We start from the raw sequence: 25,267 nt of genomic DNA, 5'->3' as shown, positions 1-25,267 counted from the left end.
AGAGGTGGAGGTATCAAGACAGGGTTTATGCATTGTAATTGTATGAGAAATTAAATAGGGCATCGTTGTTGTTTAAATCCCCCTAAGAGAAAACCTAATTGTTTTAAAAGAAGTAACTGTACAGTTAACAGTGGCAATATAAGAAAGTAATACAAATACAAAAGGGCATTGAAAAATATTTTTAATTCACGCCTAAAATATATTAAACACAGTGCACTATTTACAAAAGCCAAACTAAATATACAAAGAATTATTAAAATGTTTTTGTATAAAGATTTTTTAATGAAGCTGGAAAGGTTAAAACACTATAGATGGGTTTTTGTTACACTGGTAATTACTACATAGAGGTTTTGTTTAAATATGTTAACAAGTAATAAAATTAATTGTAACTCTTCAATGCCTGAACAGCCAACCACCAGGAATTAGGGATTACCTTTATGTATATTAAGTTCACATTAACATGAGTGTAAAATATTAAGTTAATAGTAGCAATAATTAGACATTAACTATTTAAAATACCATGAAACTGCATTTCCATTATTATTTCTTATCAAATTAATCACAAAATGTAACTGACACATTCATACAAACCTGAGAAATTAAAGAGATGTCTGACTGCTTAGGTCCAGTTCCATCAGTAATAGATTCATTTTTCAACTCTGCACCAGCATCTACTAGTAATTTCAGTATGCGAGGATCTTTTGGTGTCGGTAGAGTGGATGACAACTGCCCTGCAGATGTTACTCCTTCATAAAGCTGCATAAAAAAAAAAGTTAACTACCTTCCAGTTCAAAAAATTGTTTTAATTATATTCACTTGCAGCCTCAATTTCAGACAAGATTACTAAGATAGAAAGGGTTGAACAGTTTAAGATGAAAAGCCCTTACATATGTGTACAATTATTTAAAAAATAAGTATGCCTATCTAAAACAATTAAATAGTTTGTTTGATAAAAAAATTTCCCAAAATTCATTCAAAATTCTCTCCATGATATATATCATATATTTCATGTTTAGGTACCAATAGAATTTTATGTCCCTTAAGATTGTAATAATATATACTAAACAAACAGAAATGAATTATTTTTTAATATTTATCACTCGCTTGAATTCTTAAATCCAGACAACTGGATAAAACTGTGCACCTACTAAGCAGACTTATCCTGATTGGCCAGAGGTCAGACCCTTTACCAATCATAGCCACCTGCAAGGACCAATCACAGCTCGGCTCTGAATGGCCTTATAAAAATACAGTGTCAAATCAACGAGCCTTCAGTGGTTAATCGTCCTTGAAGATGGCAGCAACAAGGCATGCCGAAATGTCAGGCACACCATTTCCACGGATGTGGCCTCCACCGAAGAGCCAAGAAATAGTTAACACTCTAGTAACAAACATGATATGATTTTACGTTTAGTTACAGTAAATGCAGTTGCCAATGTCATCTTGTAATTTCATAATTCATTTATTTATTCATCTTGGTTTTTAGTCCCTTAGTCTCATTGACAAAGAGGTAGGTCACTGCAGTTGAATGTTCACCAATAGTTCGAGCGGCAGGTAAAAATGAAGGGGGTTACCTGGAGAGTATTCTGAAATTAATGGTATTTTGGGATGTCGTTTGTGGTTATTCTGTAGAGTATAATCTGAGTTTTTGACCTCGAGAACCCTGTGCTTAACTTGGGTGGGGGGGGGGAGCCGAAAAACCTTGAAATTTTCGTCCTTTTCCGTTTTTTGCTTATAACTTCTAAACCATGTGTTTTTAGCAGAATACACCTCTATACAAAGTTAAAGAGCATTAATTTTCCTTCAAATTTAACTGTTCAAAGTATTTTTTGACCCAATATTTACCGAGATACACTGGTTCAAAGATAAAAATTTCTCAAATTATCAAAACTAGCAGAACAATGCAGGTTTTTGCCTTATAACTTTAATTTTTCAACATTTTTATGTAAATTACGTTAGATGGAGAACTTTCCACCCTCTTCAGGTAAAGGTATTTTTTTGGGGCGTCATTATAATGGAATGACCTAGCATCATTCCTCCCTTAGGTAACGATCAAGTACAGGTGTTAGTGGAGAGTAAAAGACCGGCTCCTCGTGACCCCTCCCTTTACTCATAAATCACCACTTAACGATCCTTCTTTTACATTACTAAAGGGGGTTCTATTATTTTTGTGATGGTGCTGAGTTAATGTGGCATCTTCAATAGTGTTAAAACTGTGTTTCATACATAAAGAAAGTTGGGCAGAACGTTATGTGGCTGTACTTATAAAGAGAGGAGTGCTACTCTTCTTGCCTCCAGTGTCAAACACAAAAAGCCTGAACATCAACGGTTACTGGATGGAGTGAGGAAATTACAGTTTACTCATCTTGTCAAAAAAATTATTACGAGAGATTGATTTTGGCCTGTTTAAGTCATGAACTGACACCCCTACAACTGCCCCCAAACCAACCCGCTCAGGTAAGCCATCATTATCATTTTTGACTTCAACAACAAGTGCATTCTTATGCGAGGAAGCTGTTACTGAACAGTATCGACAAAAACAAAGTTACCTCAGGAAAGGTGCAATCGTGTGGCCAAAGTGACGCTCCCAGAGGTAGCAAGCACAATTTTGGCATATACGAGACAGCGAGGTGATGAATGGGGGCAAAAACTGAAGACAGTACAAGCATGTTGGATAATATGGACACATTTTGTTGTGGCTAATGCCGAATACCACCAAAAGTATATTCCCAATTTTTACAAAATACCTACACATGTCCACAAAGGCCTGTACAACCTACTCCCAACATAGATCAAGCCATGAAATTATATTTACTTTTCTCGAGGAGAATAGTGATGAGTGCCAGATTTACCTTGGACAGTTGCTTAATGAGGTACCTGCAAATTCTTGTCCATATGTTAAAACTATAAAAACACATCTGGAGGAGAAGTATAAAGATGACATGATCATCTCTGTTTTTCCAACAACAAAAAAGAGACCCTCAAGAAGAAAGGACTCGAATTGCGAAAACTGCAAGTAAAATTACTTCAAAGGGTATCTGCTCTGAAATGTTTAGCACTGCTGCTTACCCTCCCACTGATAATTTTTATGGTGGTTCTTATCATGTTGTCCCAGACACTGCTTCTCCTCCTGCATACAATCATTTTGACAAATAAACGTGGTTCACTGAAATTGTGGAAGAAAATATGTCTTGCTCTGGCATTATGCTAGCCGTGCGACCAAAATCATGCTTTTCTTCCATTATGACTGGGGTTTCAATGTATGGTTACACAAAGTTTGGATCCAAACATCCTCTAAACCTCCTAGCGATGTTAGGATTTTCAACAAACTATTATAAAGCTTCTAGGCTTGAAGGATTGTATATGCTGCAGGCAAAAATAATCCATAGTTGATGATTCAGCCAGTTCATATTCGACAATGGTGACTACAATTTGAACACGCTGGATGGAAAAGATACATTCCATACCATGGGAGGAATAATGGCAGTCACCACCCAAGATGCTGTGACCAGTAAGACAGATGTAGTTCGCATTAATGTCACTTCAGCATCCTACCTAATTGGCAAAGCTGGCGCTGTTGAAGTTAAGCAATATCACCATCATCCAATGGAGGATTGAAAACTGTATAATTGTTTGGCATTAATATCAGCCCTGTACAGGACATTGTGCTCTTTGCCTCTTTTAATACCTGGCTGTATAGGAAGAACATACACTCATCATCAGTACCGGGTTGGAATGGATTCATGGAACTGAGGACACAAGTAGAGATTCGAGATTTTTTCAGTATTGATAAAATACTGTTTTGGAATGGGAATGGGGGTGTCAGTATGTAGGGGAGAGGGGGGCAAATTTAAACAAACTTTAGTGTTTAATTTTTTTTTATGAAAAGCATGTTTTTTTACCTTGGTAATTAGCATCATTAGTTATAATAGTATGTTGGGCAGCTTGGTAATTTTTACTGCAGCCTCTAATCACAACCATAAGGTAAAACTTTACATTTTATGTACAGGTTACCTTTGTTGAATTGTACCCCTACCATGGGGCACATTTCAACAGGCGGTGGGGTACCTTTCAACAAATAAATAACTTATGTTCTACTTTAAAATAAATCAACATTTATTGGAATAGGTCCAATAGACTAGTACATATTCATAAAGATACAAATAAAACATAATTAAAAATGCAAAAAAAATAGAGAGAATTGGTTAAATCATCTTTTTCACTTATAGCAAAAAGCAATAAATAGGCAGAATATTTATGTTTCACATTATTTTCTCTTTAACTGAAGATAAGATTATAGCAAATGTCATAGAAGAAATGGCTCGAGATGTTCCTCCAGTTATGGTTGGCTGTGGAAGTTTCATCACGATGTCACTCCTGTCGACAATACTGATATCATCTTTATCGGGGAAACAAAATTTCCACGAATCTTCCTTTCTTTGCATGAATCTAACTTTGTAATTGTTTTCTTCTTGGTCTTCTACTTGCCCTACAAATAGGACTTTGTTCTTCTTTCCTGCAAACTGAACAAGTACAAAATCATTTATTTGGATTACTTCATCATTAATTCCCAAATCTACATTTTCTTCATACTCTGATGTAGAAATCAAAAGTTGATCTATATCTTCACAATCAGACTCATCTTCCAAAAGAATCTCACTACCACCGCTATCAGATGATTCATAATTGAAACATTGTTTTGCAGGCTTGTTTTTTACTGTTCTGATTAATTTCTCCAATTTTATTTTCTTTGTGGCTAATTTTGACTTCTTTTCTAATCTTATAAGCATTTCCTGTTCAACTCTGTTTTTTTCTGGAGTTTCAGTTAGTATTGAAGACTTCTTTTTCTTTCTTCCTCCAATTTTTTATTTTTTTTATTTTTGCTTCTGCTTTAGGAAAAGGCCAAACATCTTCAGGTGTCAGACTTCCTTTAGGTCTGCTTGCATTTATTTCACAGTGTTTTGAATTTTCTGGTGTGTAGCTCAAAACAGCAGAATTTTCACCGCTTGTGCTGGGATGATTTTCAGTTATACAACTCAATGTAACAGGGGAAAGATTAATTGAAGGGGTTGATGAAACCTCTTGTAAAACTGATGTGTTACTGATAAGTGCAGAAACAACATGCGAGGCTTCAAATTCTTCCTCTGTAAACACCAGACGAGACACTGGCCAAGTGCCTGTTGCTTTAAAAGCTGCTGTGATGTTTTTAGGAGTAAATGAAGCAAGATATGCTGTGTTAGTCAAAGCAGCTAGATTATGAATGGTTACTGTTTTGCCAGGATTTGATAGCAGCCAATCATTTTCTGCAATTTTGAGTTTTGATTTAAATGGGCCCAATATTCCAACATCTAAGGGCTGGAGGCGATGAGTACAGTGAGGAGGAAAAGTGACTAAAACTATGCCGTTTTCTCTAGCAAACAATATTGCATCAAGACTGCAATGACTTTCATGATTGTCCATGAGACTAGGATTTTGTTTTCTTTTGAACACTTTGTATGCTTTTTAATGTGTTCTAGAACTTGCAAAAATAGACTGCTGATCATCCATCCACTTTTGGGACTATTTACTAAGCCCAAACTTCCCTCAGGTGCTCCAAACAAGAGAGAGTCATGGAATTTTGCCCTTGAAAATACAAATACTGGGGGGATTGTATTTCTGACAGCATTGACAATCATGCATCCAGTTATCATTGAACCACATTCACCAGAAACAATTTGACCCACCTGACGAGCTCCTAGCTTGGCAACTACTTTTGGAGCTTGAACGACCGTCGAGACTCCTGTCTCGTCGAGATTATATATTCGGTCTGCTGTGAAATCATCCGAACAAACGGCTCGCTCATAGTTGACAAAAAATTCTCTAACATTTGCTTCTGTAAAAGCTGTAGCTCTTGATAAACTAGTGTTTTCGGGTTTTCGTAGCGGGAGCTGTTTGTGATGACTCATAAAGCCTTTAACCCAATCAATTCCAGCTATTTTGTTTTCAGCCCAACTACTTGGCATGCTTGAGCCTAGCTGTTTTGCATAATCATAGGCAAGCTGTCGAATTTGTTTATAAGTCAGTCCATAGTTTATATTTGAACTATTAATAATATAATTGCAAAGCATACACTCTTGATCTGCAGCAAAAACTTGTCGACTTGTATATTTAGAACTGTAGCATTTTGAGGATCCATGCCTTATTGTTGTTGAGTTATCACTTGGCTTAAGATAAACTGCCTTATCTTTTTTTAATCTATAAAATAAAGCAGTGTAGTGCATTCCATATAGATCTGCAGCTCTTCTGAGAGACATGCCATCTTTTACTGCCTGCATGGCCTTGGCCATTTCTTCCTCGCTAAATTCTGGTTTATTGCGTTTCTTTATGTAATTTCTTACCATGCTGGCCAAATCTGAAAGAAAACAACATAATTTAGTTATAATTTAAATAAATAAAGGTACAGATAATCAATTAATTTTTAACCCCACCTTATTTTCATATTTTCTTATAATTTAGAAGTGGAACACTGATAATACAAACGGTAAAATTATGATACTAACATTACATACATAGGCCTAATATTTTAACAACACTTAACTTATTTTAGGCATAGCATTGACTTCAACCATCGTTATAGGCCTAGGCTTACTGAACTTCAAAAAGGCTGAAATAGTCCTTTCTTATGGCTTAAACAAACCATTTACATGTACTAGGGGTACATTTCAACAGTGTTGAAATCTACCCCCAGCAGTTTGTTGAAATCTGCCCCATGTGCAATCATTCACGTTATAGTAATGTTACTATCTTTAGAAACTGTTTTTAAAGATGTTCATATTATATTTAGATACAGAATTTCTTATTTAACTGGAAAAATAAATTTCACTTACCTCCATCAAAGTTAAGACTCTAAAATGCAGTCCTGAAAACAATATTAACTTTTTACTTTGCAACACACAAAATAGTGTTTATTGAATAACAATGCACTTATGAAAAAAAAATGGAGGGAAATACAATGCCAGCTGTTGTTGTGTTGTGGAACTTCATTGGTTGCCCATTAACCAATCACAAAAAAGTTCCCTTGGGGGAAAATTCAAACAGTTGAAAGGTGCCCCCCTCTCCCCTATATCTTGAGGGTAAGAGAAAGTCATGTATGCGAGGGGGAGCGGGAAGGCTCTTTGATATTTCTATACATCTACGTGTTGAAATTTAGGGGCACCTTACATAAATTACACAGAAATGTTGAAAAATGAAAGTTATAAGGTGAAAACCTGCATTTTTCTGCTATTTTTTTATAATTTGAGAAATTTCTTGTATCTTTGAACCACTGTATCTCAATAACTATTGGGTCAAAAAATACTTTTGATCAGTGAAATTTGAAGGAAATTTAGTACTTTTCAACTTTGTAAATATCTGCTAAATTTGCATGGTTTAGAAGTTATCAGCAAAAAAACTGAAAAAAGTCAGAAAATTTTGAGGTTTATCAGCTCCCCCAAAATTAGCACAGGGTCCCCGAGGTCGAAAACTCTGATTCTACTCCACATAGTACCCATAAACGACATACCAATCATTAACTTCGGAACACTTTCCTGGTAGGAAGTACCTGCCTACTGCAAATCTGCAAACTGCCTATCAAGCAAATTGGAGAAAGAAACAGCCATTGTCTTTTATATAGTGAGGACTCATTCAAGCATTTTAGTGGAGTGATTTTAGGAAACCATGGAAAATTAAAATGGTCGGACGAAGTTCAAAACGGATTCTACTGATCACGAGTCCTAAGTTTTACCATTGCACCTCGTTACCAATTTTGTCAATATACATACATGATTCCCAGAACTTCTTTTTATGAGAAGTTTACTCAATATAATAGAGACTGACACAATATAAAAAATTGTTTTAGAAATGTTTTACTTGTTATATAGTATATCCATAAAAGAATGTCCCAGTTATAACTTTTAATAGTATCAACTATAAGAATTGTAAAGTGTTTGTTGAAGGTCTCAAAGAGTAACTCAAACAGTTTTGGATAAGTGCATGCATGAGAACTGCTTTGTTGTTTCTCTCTTGCAGCGCCACGTACACAAAATGGCGTCTTCTGAGCATAAAGCGTTTTGTGTTCTGCAATTTGTTAAGAGTGAATCTGTAATTTCAGTTTGACGTGCATTTCTTTTAAAGTTTAATTGTCTAAGCCCCTGACAGCTGGATTGGTCGTAATGGTCAAGACAACAAACCTCTTTTTTGCTAGCCTCCACATTCACCTGTCATAACACCATGCATTTTTTTTCCTTTGGGGCTTTATAAAAGATTGTGTCTACATTCTGCCTCTACCTAATGATATTCCAGAGTTGAGACACATGAATTGAAGAGGCTATTGCTTCCATTACTCCGGATGTGTTAACCAAAGTGTGGGAAAAATTGGAATTTAGGTTGGATGTGTACCATATAACTAAATGTGAACATGTTAAAAAAATTTTTAAGAAAAACTACATTAGTTTACTTTCATTTTGATGTATGATTTGTTGTAAATGGTCTAATTTAAACCTTTATGATATACCATTGAAACTGAGACATTCTGTTAAGGCCATCCTGTATTAAGCAATGCACTGTTTCTGGATACCATGCATGCAAAAGTTTCAGTGACAATGATACTCCTGGAAGTAGGCAACAATTTGTCTGACTTGAAATAAACAAAAAATAGGTGTAAGAGAACACTAACATTAATGAGCAGATTATGATGTCCATTCCCAGCCACATGGCAAACACCCCTGTGTAGAGGAAAGAAAGTTAAAAGTGTTACTGCAAATCAGGTAAGCACAACCAAGCTGCCTCCACATTATGAGGATGTAGCATTAATATCTGCAAGGACCGTAACATTTTTCAGATCCTTTTTTAGTACACAATTCACTCAGCCACTCATATTCTGTATGCACAATGTATCAGCTAAAAGGAATCTAGGTGAAAGAAGTCATGTATGAAATTGCCATAAGAATACTTTTATGAAACCTTCTCAAAGGAGAGGATGAAAACATATATTGTTCTTTAATTATCACAAATTTGTTTTCAATAGTTATTTGAATTTTTAGGCCTACTGCAATTTCTTTCTATAAATTGCTGATATTGGAGAAAATGTGGAAGAGGTAAGGCAGTAGACTAACACCATCAAAATAGAATGATAATAATGAAGGTAGAAACCACCCCTCTCCTACAATGAAACTCATCTCGACACTTTAACAAACCAGAAACAGGTGACAAAGAAATGTTATTAAAAAATGTACTTACTTCAATTAAGGAATCTTCAACGTGTGCACCACTATCCACAAGCCATAAAACCAATAGCTGCATGTATTCAAAGCCACAGGTGCTATTTATCTCAGATAAAATAGCTGGAGATGGCACAGGTATCTTCACCAAATGGTATGCAAACCCTTGAACTTCTTCTGCATTCAACTGTTTGGCTTGCAAAGTACTGTTCATAGCCAACATGGCATGTCCCTCAGCAGCTGAACATAGATACTTCTGCGTGCAATGTTTAACATCAAGCAGCCACTCAGCAAAGCTATGGTGGAATAGAAGTAATGTCCCATCCTTACAAACCGAAATTACCCGCCGTAACAGGTGCAGACGTTTCTGATACTCTTCCCGAGACATGGTAGTATTGGAAGTCCACACAACATGATAAAGCTGTTCCTGAGTAAGAGGCCGTCTTGCTGCGAGAATGGCATTCAATAACGGTAACACTTTGGAAAATTGCTTGCGATTGAAAAGCCGTTGGCACAGCCATAAATAGAGGCCATTTAAAGTTCCCGGAATTTCACGTACTTCACGAAGAACAATAAAATTCTCAGCAACACCATCAAGGACTTTTTCTAAATACAGAAAACATCCATTACTTTTTATATGAAGCTGGTTAAGCATTTCTGCAGTATCTCGACTAATATGTTGACGAAGGTTCTCTTCTTGGTCTAAACGCGACAATATATACTGCTGAACATCACGCACTACTTGGCATTTGCGCAAATCGTCGAGGCTTATCTTGCGAAAACCTGTGAACATGCGCGACACCGCTTTGCTCTGCCTTCTGGCAGTGCAAACTAACAGTAACCAATGTGGAAACAAATGATGATGGTTAGCCAAAAGCTCTGCTATCGTTCTACTAGGACCTAGCGAGCTATGTCGGCTGGATGATGACAAACTAGAACTAGTGACACCTAGACACTGAGCCTCATCGATGGAATCCACAAGAAGAAATAGGCATTGTTTTGGAGATTCTATCTCAAGCAGAGGAAATAATACAGCCCGCTTAAAGGCCTCATCTGGATCACGTTCCAGGGCATCTGGGCGCAAAGCTGCAAGAATTTCTGGATCTGTTCGAACTTTTTCTGCATAGCTGTCTGCAGCAGTAAATGTCTTTGGCATATGTGATGATGAAGCATTATCATCTGTGGCACAAGAAGTAGCAAGAATCTGGGTAACCAAACCACGTACAAACTCTGCTACACTAAGTGTGGAAGCATCATGCGCCTGGCAGAAGTGATAGGCAAGTAGCCGTCTGTGTAAACTTCGTTGCTGACGGGAGCTGGAGCCTGAACACGGCCACACAATTTCACAACACAATGCCGTCTTGCCAGTCCCAGGCCCCCCAACAATCATAGTTCCACATGTTTTGGACACTGATCTTTGCTCCAAAGAGTGGTTTATCTTCAAAAATGCCCACTCACGGCAAAAGAAGCGCTTGCTTTCCAACAGTGAGCACGCCATTTTACTTTCAAAACTACCTATGTTCCCAGAACGTGTAATGGTTGTAGAGAAACTCCTAATGGGTCATCAGTATCCATATTGAAGTTACATGGAAATATTAGCTGCCATCAGAAAACCTGCAACAATATTGAATTATTAGTACACTAATAATATAACTAATGCATAATTCATAAAATATCTTACAAACATAATTTAAGTAAAATACCCAACATCGACTGGCAAATATCAAACAAAATACATAAATTTTCATTGCCCAGTACACTAAAAATTGCAAAAATTCTGTATTTTAATAATCATAATTAATTATTTTATGCCACAAACCAGTAAGCTAACAAGCACTAGTAATGCTCCACCATTTTGTGTTAAGAATAAGATGCAGCCAACAGTGACTAATGTTACAATATGAGTGGTTAATTTTGCAACAGTTAACAATAAATTACTTGACTGTGTTACAAACTGTTTTACATAAAATATTGTGGAATAATTAATAATCTAAGAGCAATACAAAAAGTTATTATTATTTTATACGAGACTGGCTGTGCCTACAGCTCGTAACATTGTTATCGGAAATGGGAGGGTAGCCTATATTTAATAAGCACCAAGCTTGTAACATTTTAAATTATTCCAAGTGGTAACTAATTTAGATTAGCACCTCACATTTTGATTTCTGCACAGTCATATATACGTGATTGATGTTAACCAGGAAGTTGGCTATTAGGATGAATGTGCTGCAAATATTTTTTATGGGTTTAAATGGCCAAGATGTAAATAGTAATGTGAACAAATATAGACATTAAAAATGGTACTGTAAACAAAAATATATGATGGAAAGTGGAATGTGTCAGTGAAATACTGTGTTCAAACATAGACTTCATTTACAAGAGTATTGAAAGTGTAAGTGAAAGGATAAACAGTGTTCTAAAGAGATGATGGATGGTTTTCAAAGTGACAGGTGTGAACAGCGATGGTCATAGGCATAGGTGCGAGTTATTCAGCGACAAGCATGGTTACACAACAGGTCTGAAAACCTGACATTTCTTCACTAGGAGGGAAGTAGGAAAAGTCACGGGCAAGCCTGTCACCTACAAAGGTGGGAGAGCCAAGGCAGTGTGAAATTTGTCGCTCTTTCAAGGGATGGATGAATGGGTGTATGAGGGTATGTTGTTACTAGGGATCATCTGCTTAACATATTCCATTCGTAGCCATAAAGGCACCTGTTGAAGTTTTTAACATATTGTTGCCACCTGCCCATCATACCCAGCCACCAAGAGCTATGGCAAGACATCATGTGGCTGACCCAGCTGTCAGTGGAAGGGTTTCCAGAGAAGCCACAAGACACTACTAACATGTGTGTATTAATGGATGCCCTGGCTGATGAACAGCACACAGCTCTCCAAGAAGCTAGTCTTTAATATGCAAGAAGCTTGGTGGAGTATGCAAAGCCCGGAGGGTTGTTCCAGCCACAACTTCGAGCACAGCTACTATGATTGCCCCTGTGATTCATCACATACTATTCAAAATGTAATCATAAAAAAGCTAGAATCACAGCCAGCCTACTGCAGCCACAACTGATGCTGTAACAAATTTGCGAGGTGAACTAGCCTACTATATTATTGCATGAAAGCAACATTGAAGTGCACCTTATGCACACACTGAGCAGTGAATAACGTTTTCCCACCATTGTTTTCTAAAGAATTAAACAATTTTTGAAACATTAAAAACTTTCATAACTCATACTGTTCCTTGCATATTTTATATAAAACTTTGATATGAAGTCATTATACATAATTTTTTTATAAACTGCTTTCAATGTCAGGGTTATAAATGCATTTCTAGTAGATAAACTTCAATGCTTTAATACAATTTTAGGTAGATTTGCTTAAAATTATTTTGATTTTATATATTTTTATGATATTACAAACTGTACCAAAGTAAATAAAAATCATTTTTGTAATTTTGTAGCTATGTGAAAGATGTAATTCATTGAACAATTATTTACTGAATAATTAACAAATGAAATAAAGCTTATTCACAAAAATATAGTAGTATAAATATTTTAAGGAAAATTCTAAACTAGTCACAGGCGGTAACAAAATCCAAAACTCAAACTTCATGCGTTTTTTTTTTTTTTTAATATGTATAAAATAGGTGGAATATGATAATTATAATTTTGGTACTTTTAGACATAATGAAACCATTTATATTCATACTAATTTCAATCCATTACAAAACTGTTAACATGTGCAGCCACCTGATTCAATACAAGCTTTGCAACAATATGCCTGTCATACATGTTCAAAGAATATGTGTGTATCGTGGAATTAATATTTACAGGAGTTACATAAACAAAGTAAAAATTGTTGAACCTGTCACTTTTTGTAATGTATATAATCCTAAAAATTATGTTGTTTCAAATGTATATTTAGGTTCGTAATGTCTTACTTTTAATTATGGTTATTTGTTTTTGTTATGTGTTTTGTAAATGATTCCATGTAGAACTGATATGTTCCATAGCCTCAGGGTTTCAACTACAGTTAAAGGCTATCCATAATGTAATAAATAAATAAAAAATTAAATAAGACCCAGGCATAGCACATACCCATTTGAATTGGAGGAAAATCTCATTTCTCAAGTGCTTGCAAATGCTTACTAATGAGCAGTGGTAAAAAGTATTTTGCTTCCAACTAACTAGCAAGCAAATCATAACTTGAAGGCTATGACAAGGGTTTAAATACACAAAGGAATAGGATCTTGCGGTGAGAAGAAAATGTACAGTTCAAGAAGTGAAAAAAGGCACATGTGGGCAAAGGAGGAAGTATAGCACAGTGACGGCAGGACTACATGCATGTACCTGAGGTTGTTTAATAAGTTACAAGGGAAGGTAGGCTACCAAAACAATGGAAGGAGGCAGCAATAGTTAGTGTATTTAAGGGGCGAATGCCATATTGAATGTGTCAGCATAAATCTGCGTTTACGTGGCAGACATGGAAATGTTTTTTGGGTTATTCACCTGGTTTGCTATTCACCTGGTTTGTGTTTGAGTGGTCAGATCACTTAGCTCACACCGAAGTGATCCAGGTTTGATTTCTGGCAGGTCTTTCCTGAATGTTTCAAAAGTGAAAGTTGTAGTGAGCTATAAAATGGTTGATATAATTGATTACAAAAGTTTGTATGTAAAACTTCACATGTGGATGTGTTTTGTATCAGTGCCAACTTAAAAACATCTTGGTAGGTACAAATTGTTTATTTTTAATATAGGCCTACTGTTTTTTTAGGTTCCTGTCTGTATTATCAGAATATTTATTACATTGAATTATGATACAATTAATGAAAATATATTTCATCAAACAGTTTGTTTGACTGACCGGACACACATACAGCGTGCAGAGCTTCGTAAAAAAAAAACCTAGATTTAAAAACAGTTCAAGATATCAGAGTGTTGTCTGTTTATGAAAAGCATTAAGAATACGCTAAGGGCAGATGAATAATTCTGTTTCCATATTACTTTTTTAAACTGTATTCTAAGAAGAGTGAAAATGACTAAAACATGATTTTTAGGCATGAAACACTCTGTACAGATTCTTTAAAGCACTCAAAGGACCTGCACTACACCTTTATCTTAATTTCCCGCCATATAATATTATGACCATTCAAATATCATAATTGCCCAATGCAGGACGAGAAGACTGTGTATTTGTTCAGAACCTTGCACTTAAGGGGCAATAACATGCCTAGAAGCACCAGCAAGGGTTGCACTTACCATTCTGCCTTACTAACACAAATACATCACTGACTAGGCAGTCCCCTTAAATAGCTGATATTGAAACTGGTAGACAGTGGAGCAAATTTTCACGAAATGACAATGTCACCAAGTTAAAGTGAGGTATTTCAGCTAGAATTTCAATTTTTTTTTTCTTCATAAAAATATCTATTTGTAAGTGTAGTATATTGTGGTCAGTGACTAATAGTATCCCTCATTAATGAAATCTTGAGCAGTGAGATGGTATTCGCGTGGTTAGGGGCCCACTATAATTTTGAAGTCCCCTCACCTTAAGCCTTCCAGGTGACATGAAACATTATCAAATCAATCAAAAATTGAATGAAAATAGTATTATTTAAAATTAAATGTAGGTAAGTGTATTTTTCTGCAATGTTTGTATAGCTAAGTTTTAGTTACCCTCTGTGCAACGGTGCCTGGTTGACTGAAATCTGTTGCACCTGCTCCACAATCTGAGATTTCTGTAGTGTAGTACAGAGATATACATTTGTGTGTATGTGTGTGTTGTGCTGGCACTCATATTTTTATAAATAAATGACACTGATAACCAATTATACATGTTCTTCATTGTAGGCCTGATATCAAGTTTGGAGAAATAAACAGATAACTTTGTACAGACGCAAATGTCTAATTTGACAGTCTAGGATGGATAACTGACAACCTAACAAGGTTGCAGGTATTTTTGTTAAAAAAAGATGGCTGAATTGTTAGATAAATATTAATAAGTAATTGATACATGGAAACTTATGGATGCATGCTTAGTGGACTTGGTGAAGGCATTTGAAAAAGTGTCACATGTTAGGTTTGGGGAAGGTAATAGGGTGGTAAAATGAGCAGTAGCTTTACTGAGGAAGTGAAAACAGTGGGTTAGAGTAGATATGGAAAAATATTTGGTAGATAATACCTACCTAGTCCTAATATGGAGATAAGAACATTCTCGTTTTAAATTTTTGTATTAGGCATTGCTTTAATTGGAAGTGCAACCTGGGCTATTTATTGGTACTTCAGAAAAATTCTTTTTTAGTTTAATTCTGTAAATTTTTTGTGTGATGTAGTGTTACGTAGTAAATAGAAACATACTGCAATACAATTGCAAAGCAGAAGTTTGTAGCATCTTTGATAAAAAAGATACCTACCTAGTTTTGTTGGGAACTTTCTTTAAAACATTTATTCACGGTTGATCAGCTTAATGATAATGAAATAGGCAAAGGGTGACAACATATTTCATAGAAATATGTAAAAAAAAAATAATATTTTTTTTAAATGTTTTCAGATGTTGCTTTAATATTTTCATTCAAAGGTCAACAGCACTTGAATATCCTAAATTGTAATGAAAATAATTATTAAAGTTCTGAAGCATTTAAATTGGTTTTAACTTTTTTTTTTGTCTTTACACAACACCACTAGTTTTAAGATTATATACTTTGCATTAAGTGTGATTTTTTTTATTTTTTTATTTATTATCTTCCTGTTTTATACACTCACAAGGTGAAATTGGAGTTGTCAATTGATTACAATATTATAAATGATAAAAATCATAACAAACAATATAATAAACATCACACAAAGTATAAAAAGGACATATTATGTAAATGCTAATAAATATAAAACAAAAATACACAATAAAATAATAAAATTGACAAGACAATTAATAAGTATATATATATTAATCACAATTATGAGAAGATATTAGGTATTCATCCACACTGTAATAGGCTTTCTTAATAAGAAATTGTTTTAAACTTTCTTTGAAAACTGGAAATTTATTTATTTTAAAAGATAATTGAAGATCTTTAGGAAGTTTATTTATTAATTTTGCTGCTGAAAAATAAGGATTATTTTCATATAATGTTGTTTGATGAGATTTAAAATATATATCAGCCTTTTTTCGAGTATTATAAAAGTGGATATCATTATTATGGGGAAACTTAATGTTTGTTAACCCAAAAATTATTGTTTGATATATATATAAACTTGGCACAGTAAGAATTTTTAGGTATTCAAAATGGGGTTTACATGTAATTGAAGATTTAACGTTTTGAATTATCCGTATAATTTTTTTTTGCAAAATGAATACGTTTTTCCAATAGCTAGATGCCCCCCAAAATATAACCCCATAGCTGATAATAGAATTAACATTAGCAAAATACATTGTTCTTACTGTATCATGAGTACATGTTTTCCTAAGAGCATTAAAAGCATAACATAATGAGCTTAGTCTGCTACATAAATTTGTGATATGTGTTTTCCAAGACAAATTATTGTCTATTGCTAATCCAAGTAATTTAATATTATCATTTATAAGAAAAATGTCATTTTTTAATTTTATTGGAGTCACAGGTACTTTTTTCATTAAGGAGGAGTTACTATTTGAGAAAAAAACCAGTGAAGATTTATGTATATTAAGTGTTAATTTATTAATTCTAAACCAGTTATCCATCTCTTGTAGAGTAATATTTACATTAGAATGGAGTATCTCTATATTCCTATCACACAGTATTATGGAAGTATCATCTGCAAACATAGTGGGTTTGCCAGATGTTAGGCAGTTTGGGAAGTCGTTAACGTACAGTAAAAATAATAAAGGACCTAGTACAGAACCTTGTGGAACACCAATTTTTATATTCCTCATGGATGTTTTGTGATGCAAAGCTGTATAATTACCAAAACATAATTGATATTAAAAATATGTATAAAACTTTGAGAAACATTGTCCCAGAGAGCAATTGTTCTGAGTAATGTACCCTATCCAATTGTATTTTAGGGCCTTTCTCATTGAAAGGGATTATTTGACATCCCTTAACATTTAAAAATTAATAAAATGTTTTCTACATATTGGTATTAAGGGGCCCGCCTCGTGGCCGATTTTTTCACCGCTCGGGCTCAAGAGTTGTAGTTTTTCCTCCAAGCAGGGTGGCGAGTCGAAGAAACACTGAGCAGTGAGGAGGGCATTTGGGGAGTGGGGGGGACACAGCTCCGGCCACCTTCCTCTTCCCTTCTTCCTTGACGCGACCTTGAACGCAACGCGGGAGGAGGGGAAAAGACAGACGCAGAGAATGAGAGAATGATAGCAGGCCGTGGTGATAAGGAACGTGTAGCTGGCGACCGCTCGCTTCCCTGTCCACAGCAATGCATATTTGTGTCCTGAATAATCCACACGCTAGGCTATCCCGTACAAGACGCACAGTATAAGCCTATATTACGCCAACAGTTTCCCAAATTATAATGCTCTATCTGCTTATTATAGAAACACAAGTCTTGCAATTTTTAAGATCGATATAACATTACCTAAAAGTACAGACCTATTAAATTACTGGTAACTGAATGATAACATTTTCTAGCTCTGCTTGAACCAATAAACATGCCCAGTTTAATACATTTTCCTGTCATTAAACTTTAGCGTAGATTTAACTTATATCGGTTTCAAAAAAACCTTGTTCTAAAGGGGAGTATGTGCAAGTAAAAAAGGTAAACATAATTTCTGATGAAAAAGAATTTTTGGAATTGGTTTTTAAATGACTTTGAAGAAAGCATATTTTTTTTTTTAATTTAGTTGATAACCTAATCTGGAACATATGTTTCGTACGTTGGCGTTTCAACTTCTTACACTTCAGAATTTAATCCTCCAGTTATTGTTTGTGAAGGTTAGGACCGCATATTCTTCATTTAAATTAAGCCCATTACACAGCTGCCAAATTTATGCTATACCTTCAATTGAATCAGGTATTTGCAGAAGGTCGCATGTCCAAAAACATGAATTGTGAGAAAAACACAAAAAACTGGTTTGCATGTGGCCATATAATTCTAGCATTAAATGGAATTTTGTATACACACCATAATACTACAGAAATGATGGCACATGATAATAATTGTGTTACATCGTAAAATAACATATGTACAAATATTTAAATCTGCTGGACTTATGCCCTTTTACAAATATAACCCTAAACTGTCACTGGCATCACTTCTGAAAATGAAACAAAAATGTTACTCTATGTATTTAAGAGATATAATAATTGAAAACACATGTTAGCAATGAATGATATTAGTTCTGGAAACAGTAGGTAGCACTTAGTGATTGTCCATTGTGACTGGCAAACGAAGCACATCTTCATAAAATGCTATAGCTTCTTCACTTACTGTAACGTACTGCTTACATTTCGCAATATCGAGGAGTTTTTCCTTCCTGATTGCAACATGTCCTTCTGGATATGCGTGTCTTGTTGGTAGTGTAGGGATGTCATTTTTGTATGGGAGGCTTAGGTAAAACGTATGCCGAATAAGTCCATTAATATGTTCGCTCACACTTACAGTACCTTTTGCATCTGATGTGTATGTACAGTCATAATATTTGGAAATAGTGAAGTGTTCCTTTCGATCTCTTGGTACTTCTCGTTTGGATGTTTCTAACGAGGTAGCTGTTCTTTTATAACACGAAGGCCACCATCCCTTAAAATCTAGGATATCGTACGAGTCAACCATTTTCACTTCAAAGTTGTTTTTGGCGGAAGAGCTGACAATGATTTCTACATACTCTTTAGGAGTATAAATTCTATCAATGTGTTTGATAGCTCTTTTAACAACTGCAAAATTCCTGTCGCATGGCAGGTATGAATGTCCACGCTGTGTTCTGAAATCTGCCTGTATCAGTTAAAGCCATCATGAACCGTGAAACTGTATTATTTCGGTTTTGACCAGGGCAGCCGTCTGAGAATACATGTAGTTCTCTAACATTTGACTTAATGTACGTCGCAATATAATCGAGAATGAATGAACACACCTCGTTTGGTCCTTTGTGTGCTTGGCCTTCGTGATAAATATAAAACACTGACTTCCCAGTCCTCAGATCGTGAATGTTGCATACAAAAACCCACAATTGGCGCAAATAAAATATTTCTTGAACAGGAATATGTGGCAGTGGTACATTTTGCATGAAATCAATAACTATTCCTGCAATACTGTCATCTTTCGCACACATTTCTGTAACAAGTTTCATTTGATGGTGAAATTTGTTTGCTTTCCTAAGATGCACTAGTTTCTCAGTCTCCGCAACACCCTTCATACCAGCCGTCAGATGTGGATTCTTTAATTTGGCTGACAGTTGTTCACATTTCGAACACGTATCTACTTGCGGTTGGCCGAATGAAAGGGAAAAGTTGTCTCTGAAATATTTTGTGTAGTATTTGTAAGAGACTTTAGAAGTTGGATTCTGTTCTTTAAACATACCATACATTTTGGTTACATTGAGCCTAGCATCTAAATAAAATACATCTCTAGACGAGTAATGAGACTCATGTACCGGAAAGGATTCAATATGTTCGTGGATTTTTCTCAGCTCTTCACCTGCTATTTCTCTTCCATTTCTATGTTTTCCACGTTTTTCTTTTGGGATTTTACCTTGTGAAAGTAATGTACATAAACGGCGTACGCGTTTTGCCGTAATACCATGTAAGGCAATAAAAGCATTGCGGCAAACTTTGATCCTTTCAGAATCACATACTACATTATAAATGAAAGAATTTGCCTTTGTTGAGCCCTCACCACTTCGGGGTCGCCTCCGCTGAATAGGTACTGATTGGATTAATCCTTGGAGGTAAATATCTTGCTCATTCTTTGTGTCGTAGCCATTTATCCTTTGGATCACATCAATTTGCTGGTACTCAGTAAAATGTCCAAAGCACCGTTTCTTGCAGCTGTAAGAAACATAACATATTTTATTAGAACAAATTAATAATCTTACAATAGCACACACAAAAATGTCGAATAAACACGATGTTTTAGGTTTATACAATAATATAATGTTAATATCTTTACACGTAGGTTATGTTGGGTATGATTGCATTTTTATGTACTGAAAGGTTCACTTACTTGCATTGGGATCCTGTTTGTCTGGCACGAATTTCTTTTCCTGCATGGTTTGTGTGAGGCAAACCCTTTATTTTTGCCTTTTTTATCATATTTCGCTTATAACTATCATCATTTCTTACACCTTTTCGTTTCTTAGTACAGTTGCTATCCATTTTCGACTGTATGTGTTCCATTCAGAAAACAAAACAATGTTAACTAAATGTAAACAAAATAATTACGATAAAATGCCACTGTTGCCAACTGTTGTTCCTACAACCATAGAGGTTTTACTATATAGAGTGAAGCTTACATAACAAGAAATCATAAACATATTTTGCTTATTTGTATATAATGCTGTTACCACTCCATAAAATATTATCTCTATGAAGGAACCTCACAAATATTTCATTTGAAAAAAAGTATCAAGTCCACGACATATACTTTTCATTTTCAAAAGGTGCCATGTCCAGGACATGAGACCTTTTGCAAATTCCCTAAAAATTCATAGTGCATTTAACTGTGCTTAATGTATTGGACTTTGGACCTTTTCCTGCTGAACAGATAGCCCTTACTTCATAGATCATTTTCATGGTTATAACTCATTTTCGCTAAAAAGTGGACTTTGTACCTTTTGCAAATTCCTGATTCAATTATACCCATGGGGATAAAAATGAGCAAAAGTTTATCTAGCAGAAGAGAAGAAATAATTAGTTACTCCATTCACACGATACCTAGAATACTAACAGAAAACCTAACAACGCATTTGCCGACAAATCATGCTTTTTGGGCTAGGATAGACATGTTATTGTCCATTCAACCAATTACTGAAAATATATAAAAAATCTCACGGTGTATTTAAAAATAATGTAACCTGGTGGATGAACTTGGTATTTAATCTTCCTGACTTCACTTGCAAAAAATAAAACAAATTTGTGCGGTATTAAAAAAAACCGAGCAATTGTAAAATTAATGAAGTTTGCTCAAATGTAGTTTATTTATTATATATTCATAAGATAACATAAATAAGACAGCTCATTCAACTAATTCACAATATTAAATGTGCTATTTGTATTGTACTAATTCCAAATGGTCCCGATTCACATATTTTATACGTACGTACATACTGATTGGTTACTAACTTATTCTACTACTTAAAAGAAATTGTAATTAACAATTTTCGTTAACAAGTGAGACAAATAAACACGCTCAGTTTAATGTAGTAGTTCGCATAGTAAACTGAAATCTGAAGTGAAGGAAAACCATCGCATTTTCGTTTAGACTAACAGGTGTGGGGTTTCTATGATTTGCTAAGTTTATTCAGTAATAATATATGGAGAATAATTTCCTAATAAATTTAGATAATTAATTATTTGTTAAAACTACTTGTATTAAACAATCAAACCAAATGACTAAGCTATAAATTTAATGTTATTATAACAATAGGATAAACAAATAAAATGTTTTAGTAGGTATTTGCTGTAAGCATATTTTTTGAATCAGTAATATTTTATCGAAAAAAAATTATATTCCATTACCTAAGTTGAAAAATAGCGCGCTTTATAGACGCACAACAAAGTCAATGGGAACTTTTGTAGGAGATTATGTATTATCAGTAGAGCAATGCTGTAACTATTTTAGTTTACCAAATATATTTCAGAATACTCCAATACCATAAAATTTAATTTGGGAAACTAATACGTTTCCTAATGTTTGCATAAGTTAATATATACAGGTTTATGTTCTTACACGCGGGTCAATCATCTTGGCAACATTGGCTCGTGGGTAAAGCAGAAAAAATCGAACACGTTCTAGTACGGTTTTAGCTAATATTTTCGGTATGAAAACCTTTATTCCCAGTTACAAACCCCTTGAAAGGTTGCTGAAATGCTACCCACACGGGAGCAGGCGCGCTAACAGAAAATTTTTATGGAAACTGCTAAGGGAATGGGCATCGTAGTGGTCGCAATCATAAATGTATATATATACATTTGATATGTAAATATGTGTATGCATTTACATATATACATATAAAGTGTGTGTGCATATAAAACTAGATTTCTTATTGTTAATTTTTTTTTCACATGTATTGTACAACTGTGGAGTTGGTTAAAAACCAGTGATTTTAAACAAGGGACCTTACAGTACAATAAGTTCAAATTAAATTTAAATCTACCAAATTTAGACCAAAGTATCACTCACTTAGATTTACTACACCTCTAATTTACGTCATAAACAGTAGGAAATCAGTCATGGCATATCTCATTTTTATGATTCATGCTTTGCCCAAATTTATGTTTCATAATGTATGTGGCAGTATTGTTTTGTTGTTTACTACATATTTGACACTCTACAGGTCCCATTTCTGTATGGTTCTAACTGCTACAACGACAAATATAATATGTGGTTACGCTAGATAAATTGTAATTATTTCGTATGCTTTAGCCCGAATCAAAAGGAAAGGAACTTGTGTGTCACTGTCATATTAAAACTTACTTAAGCTTTTCCTATTCAGAATTAAAGTAGTTCAATATTGCTGTATGCAAAGTTACTTGCTTACGCAATCCTCCAACATACACTGACTGAATTTCTTCATGGTACTTACAGGCATAGTTTTTTACTGTAACAATATGTAAAGCAATTTCGGTTGCGGACAATCCATTTATACAGAGAGCCAAGATGTTAAACATCAAAAATTACAACTCGATCACAAAACATACCACTCAGTCACACACTTCTTGATAGAGGTGCCTCACGACAGAGGTGTAAGATAGCATAGTTCGAGATTCTCAGCCTGTACCTAATTATTAAGAGCACATCAAACTCGGCATATAGACAGATTTACTTGGAAACAATAAAATAATAATTCAGAATCTAAATTACAAAACATTTCACAGTATTAACTTACGTGACATAGCGTTAGCCTAATAAACACTCTCCCCGAGCGACTGGCTCGGCTCGCCGGGCGCAGAGATGCACGACACAGGGCAAAGCACTCAAGGTCAAAATATCTAACGCGCATTATCTGTTTTGTAAAATGGCTGGCAGAAGATAAAAACAAAAATAATATACAGAATGAAGCACCCAGTGAAATACATTTTTTTAAATATAAACATTAATGTTTATTTTCTTATGAATAAAGTACGATTTTTACGATTTTTAGAAGTTGAATAAATGCTCTTAAGTTAGATGAAGTCATTATATTATTTTCAGCGAGAGCATTTTGAAACATTAGGCAGCGCAAGGAGCCCCGATATATTTGTATGCAACTTCGTCATATTTTTTGAATAGCCTACTATGTCACAATAAGTGAAAAAAATAATGGAAATAAGAATGCAATTCGACGATATTATAAGGGTTATATATTTACTAGCTGCAGTACCCGGCTTTGCCCGGGCTGAACACCGGGTGATATATTGTCCGCGAGTTACAGCAAAATGGATAGCGATATGTCCAGTGTGTTGGACATTAAGAAATGATACATAATTACTGTTTGTGTATCTGTGACCTATGATTTTCTGTTTACCCATGGCGATCGGTTGAAAGGTTTAGAAGTTGATGCGCTACAGCGCCATCTAGCGGCGAGTTACAAAAAAAATGGATAGCATAAAAACCTTCTTCATGATAAAAACACTTCGATGTGCCAAATTTCATGGCGATCGGTCAAACGGTGTAAGAGTTTATCGACGTCATACATGCCAACATCCAATTATATATATTCTTATATTTCGAAATTTTAGGGCTTTCACTTTTGCGGAAAGTGGATGTTCAGGACCTCGAATGGTTTGGAACACTCCATCTCGAAAGAAATGATATTTGAAATTCCTGAAATTTTCGAAATTTTGGGGCTTTGTCCCCAGAGGGGGAGTGGTGATTTTGAGGACCCTGAATGGCTGAGAAACAATAAAAATCGAAAGAGAATGATATTTGAATTTTTTTAAATTTTGGGGTTTTGACCCCTGAGGGGGGTGGGTGTGTTGTTGAGGACCACGAATGGCTCGTAAACACTCCAAATCGAAAGAGAATAGGCTTTTGGAAATTTTCCGAAATTTTTTAATTATTGGGTCTTTGACTCCTTGTGGGGGGAGGGTAGTTTGAGGACCCCGAATGGCTTGGAAACACTCCAAATAGTAAAAAAGTATTCTTAAATTTAAGAAATATTTCGAAATTTTGGGGTTTTGCATCCCCCCCCCCCTCCCTCAAAATTGGGTGGGAAGTCGACTTTGGGTAAAAGTTCCACCATGCCCCGGACACTTTAGTTCGTAATGACTTAATTTTAATACAATTTCCTCCAATTTTTCGAAATTTTGTGGCTTTCACTTTTGTGGAAGGGAGAGAGGGGGGGGGGGGGTGGAGGTTCAAGACCTCGAATGTTTCGAAGCACTCCATCTCGAAAGAATAGATATTTGAAATTCCTAAAATTATCGAAATTTTGGGGCTTTTTCCTAGAGGGGGGGGGGGGGGTGTTCGAGGACCCTGAATGACTCGAAAACACTTAAAATCTAAAAAAAAAAAGATTTTTTAAAAAATTTAAACTTTCGAAATTTTGGGGCTTTAACCACCTGGGGGGGGGGGGGGGGTGATGTTGAGGACCCCGAATGGCTCGGGAACACTCCAAAACGAAAGAGATATAAAGGAATATAAGAATGTAGGCATTTACTGTACTCCTATCTACCATAATAACAATATTGACAAATAGAAAAACTTATTACCTACCTATTAATAATTTTATAAATAAATTAATAAATAACTCTATGTTTAAGAATTTACGTACATACATAATATTAAACTTCAAACTATACAAATATAAATATTAGTAGGCCCTACCAACCTATGAATAAATTTCGAAGAAATTTATAAGTTTACGAATTTATATACCTACTTAATATTAAACTTCAACCTATCCACACA

General features: G+C 34.9%; 1 protein-coding gene across 1 annotated transcript in view; it reads right to left on the bottom strand.

Annotated features, from left to right (window-relative positions):
* The window catches only part of LOC134529511 (ankyrin repeat domain-containing protein 50), a 145,750-nt gene that overhangs the window by 105,924 nt on the left and 14,559 nt on the right, over window positions 1-25,267 (bottom strand). The window contains exons 2-3 of the mRNA XM_063363670.1: window positions 9,256-10,850; window positions 592-756 (exon numbers count right to left, since the gene is read on the bottom strand). Of these exons, the coding sequence (XP_063219740.1) occupies window positions 592-756; window positions 9,256-10,734 (1,644 nt within the window). The 5' untranslated portion in view covers window positions 10,735-10,850. The remainder of the gene's footprint in view (window positions 1-591; window positions 757-9,255; window positions 10,851-25,267) is intronic.

This window comes from Bacillus rossius, chromosome 2, assembly GCF_032445375.1.
Source record: "Bacillus rossius redtenbacheri isolate Brsri chromosome 2, Brsri_v3, whole genome shotgun sequence".
Classification (NCBI taxonomy): Eukaryota; Metazoa; Arthropoda; class Insecta; order Phasmatodea; family Bacillidae; genus Bacillus; species Bacillus rossius.
The sequence above is the reverse complement of the archived record's forward strand: the minus strand, read 5'-3'. Positions and strand labels throughout refer to the sequence as shown.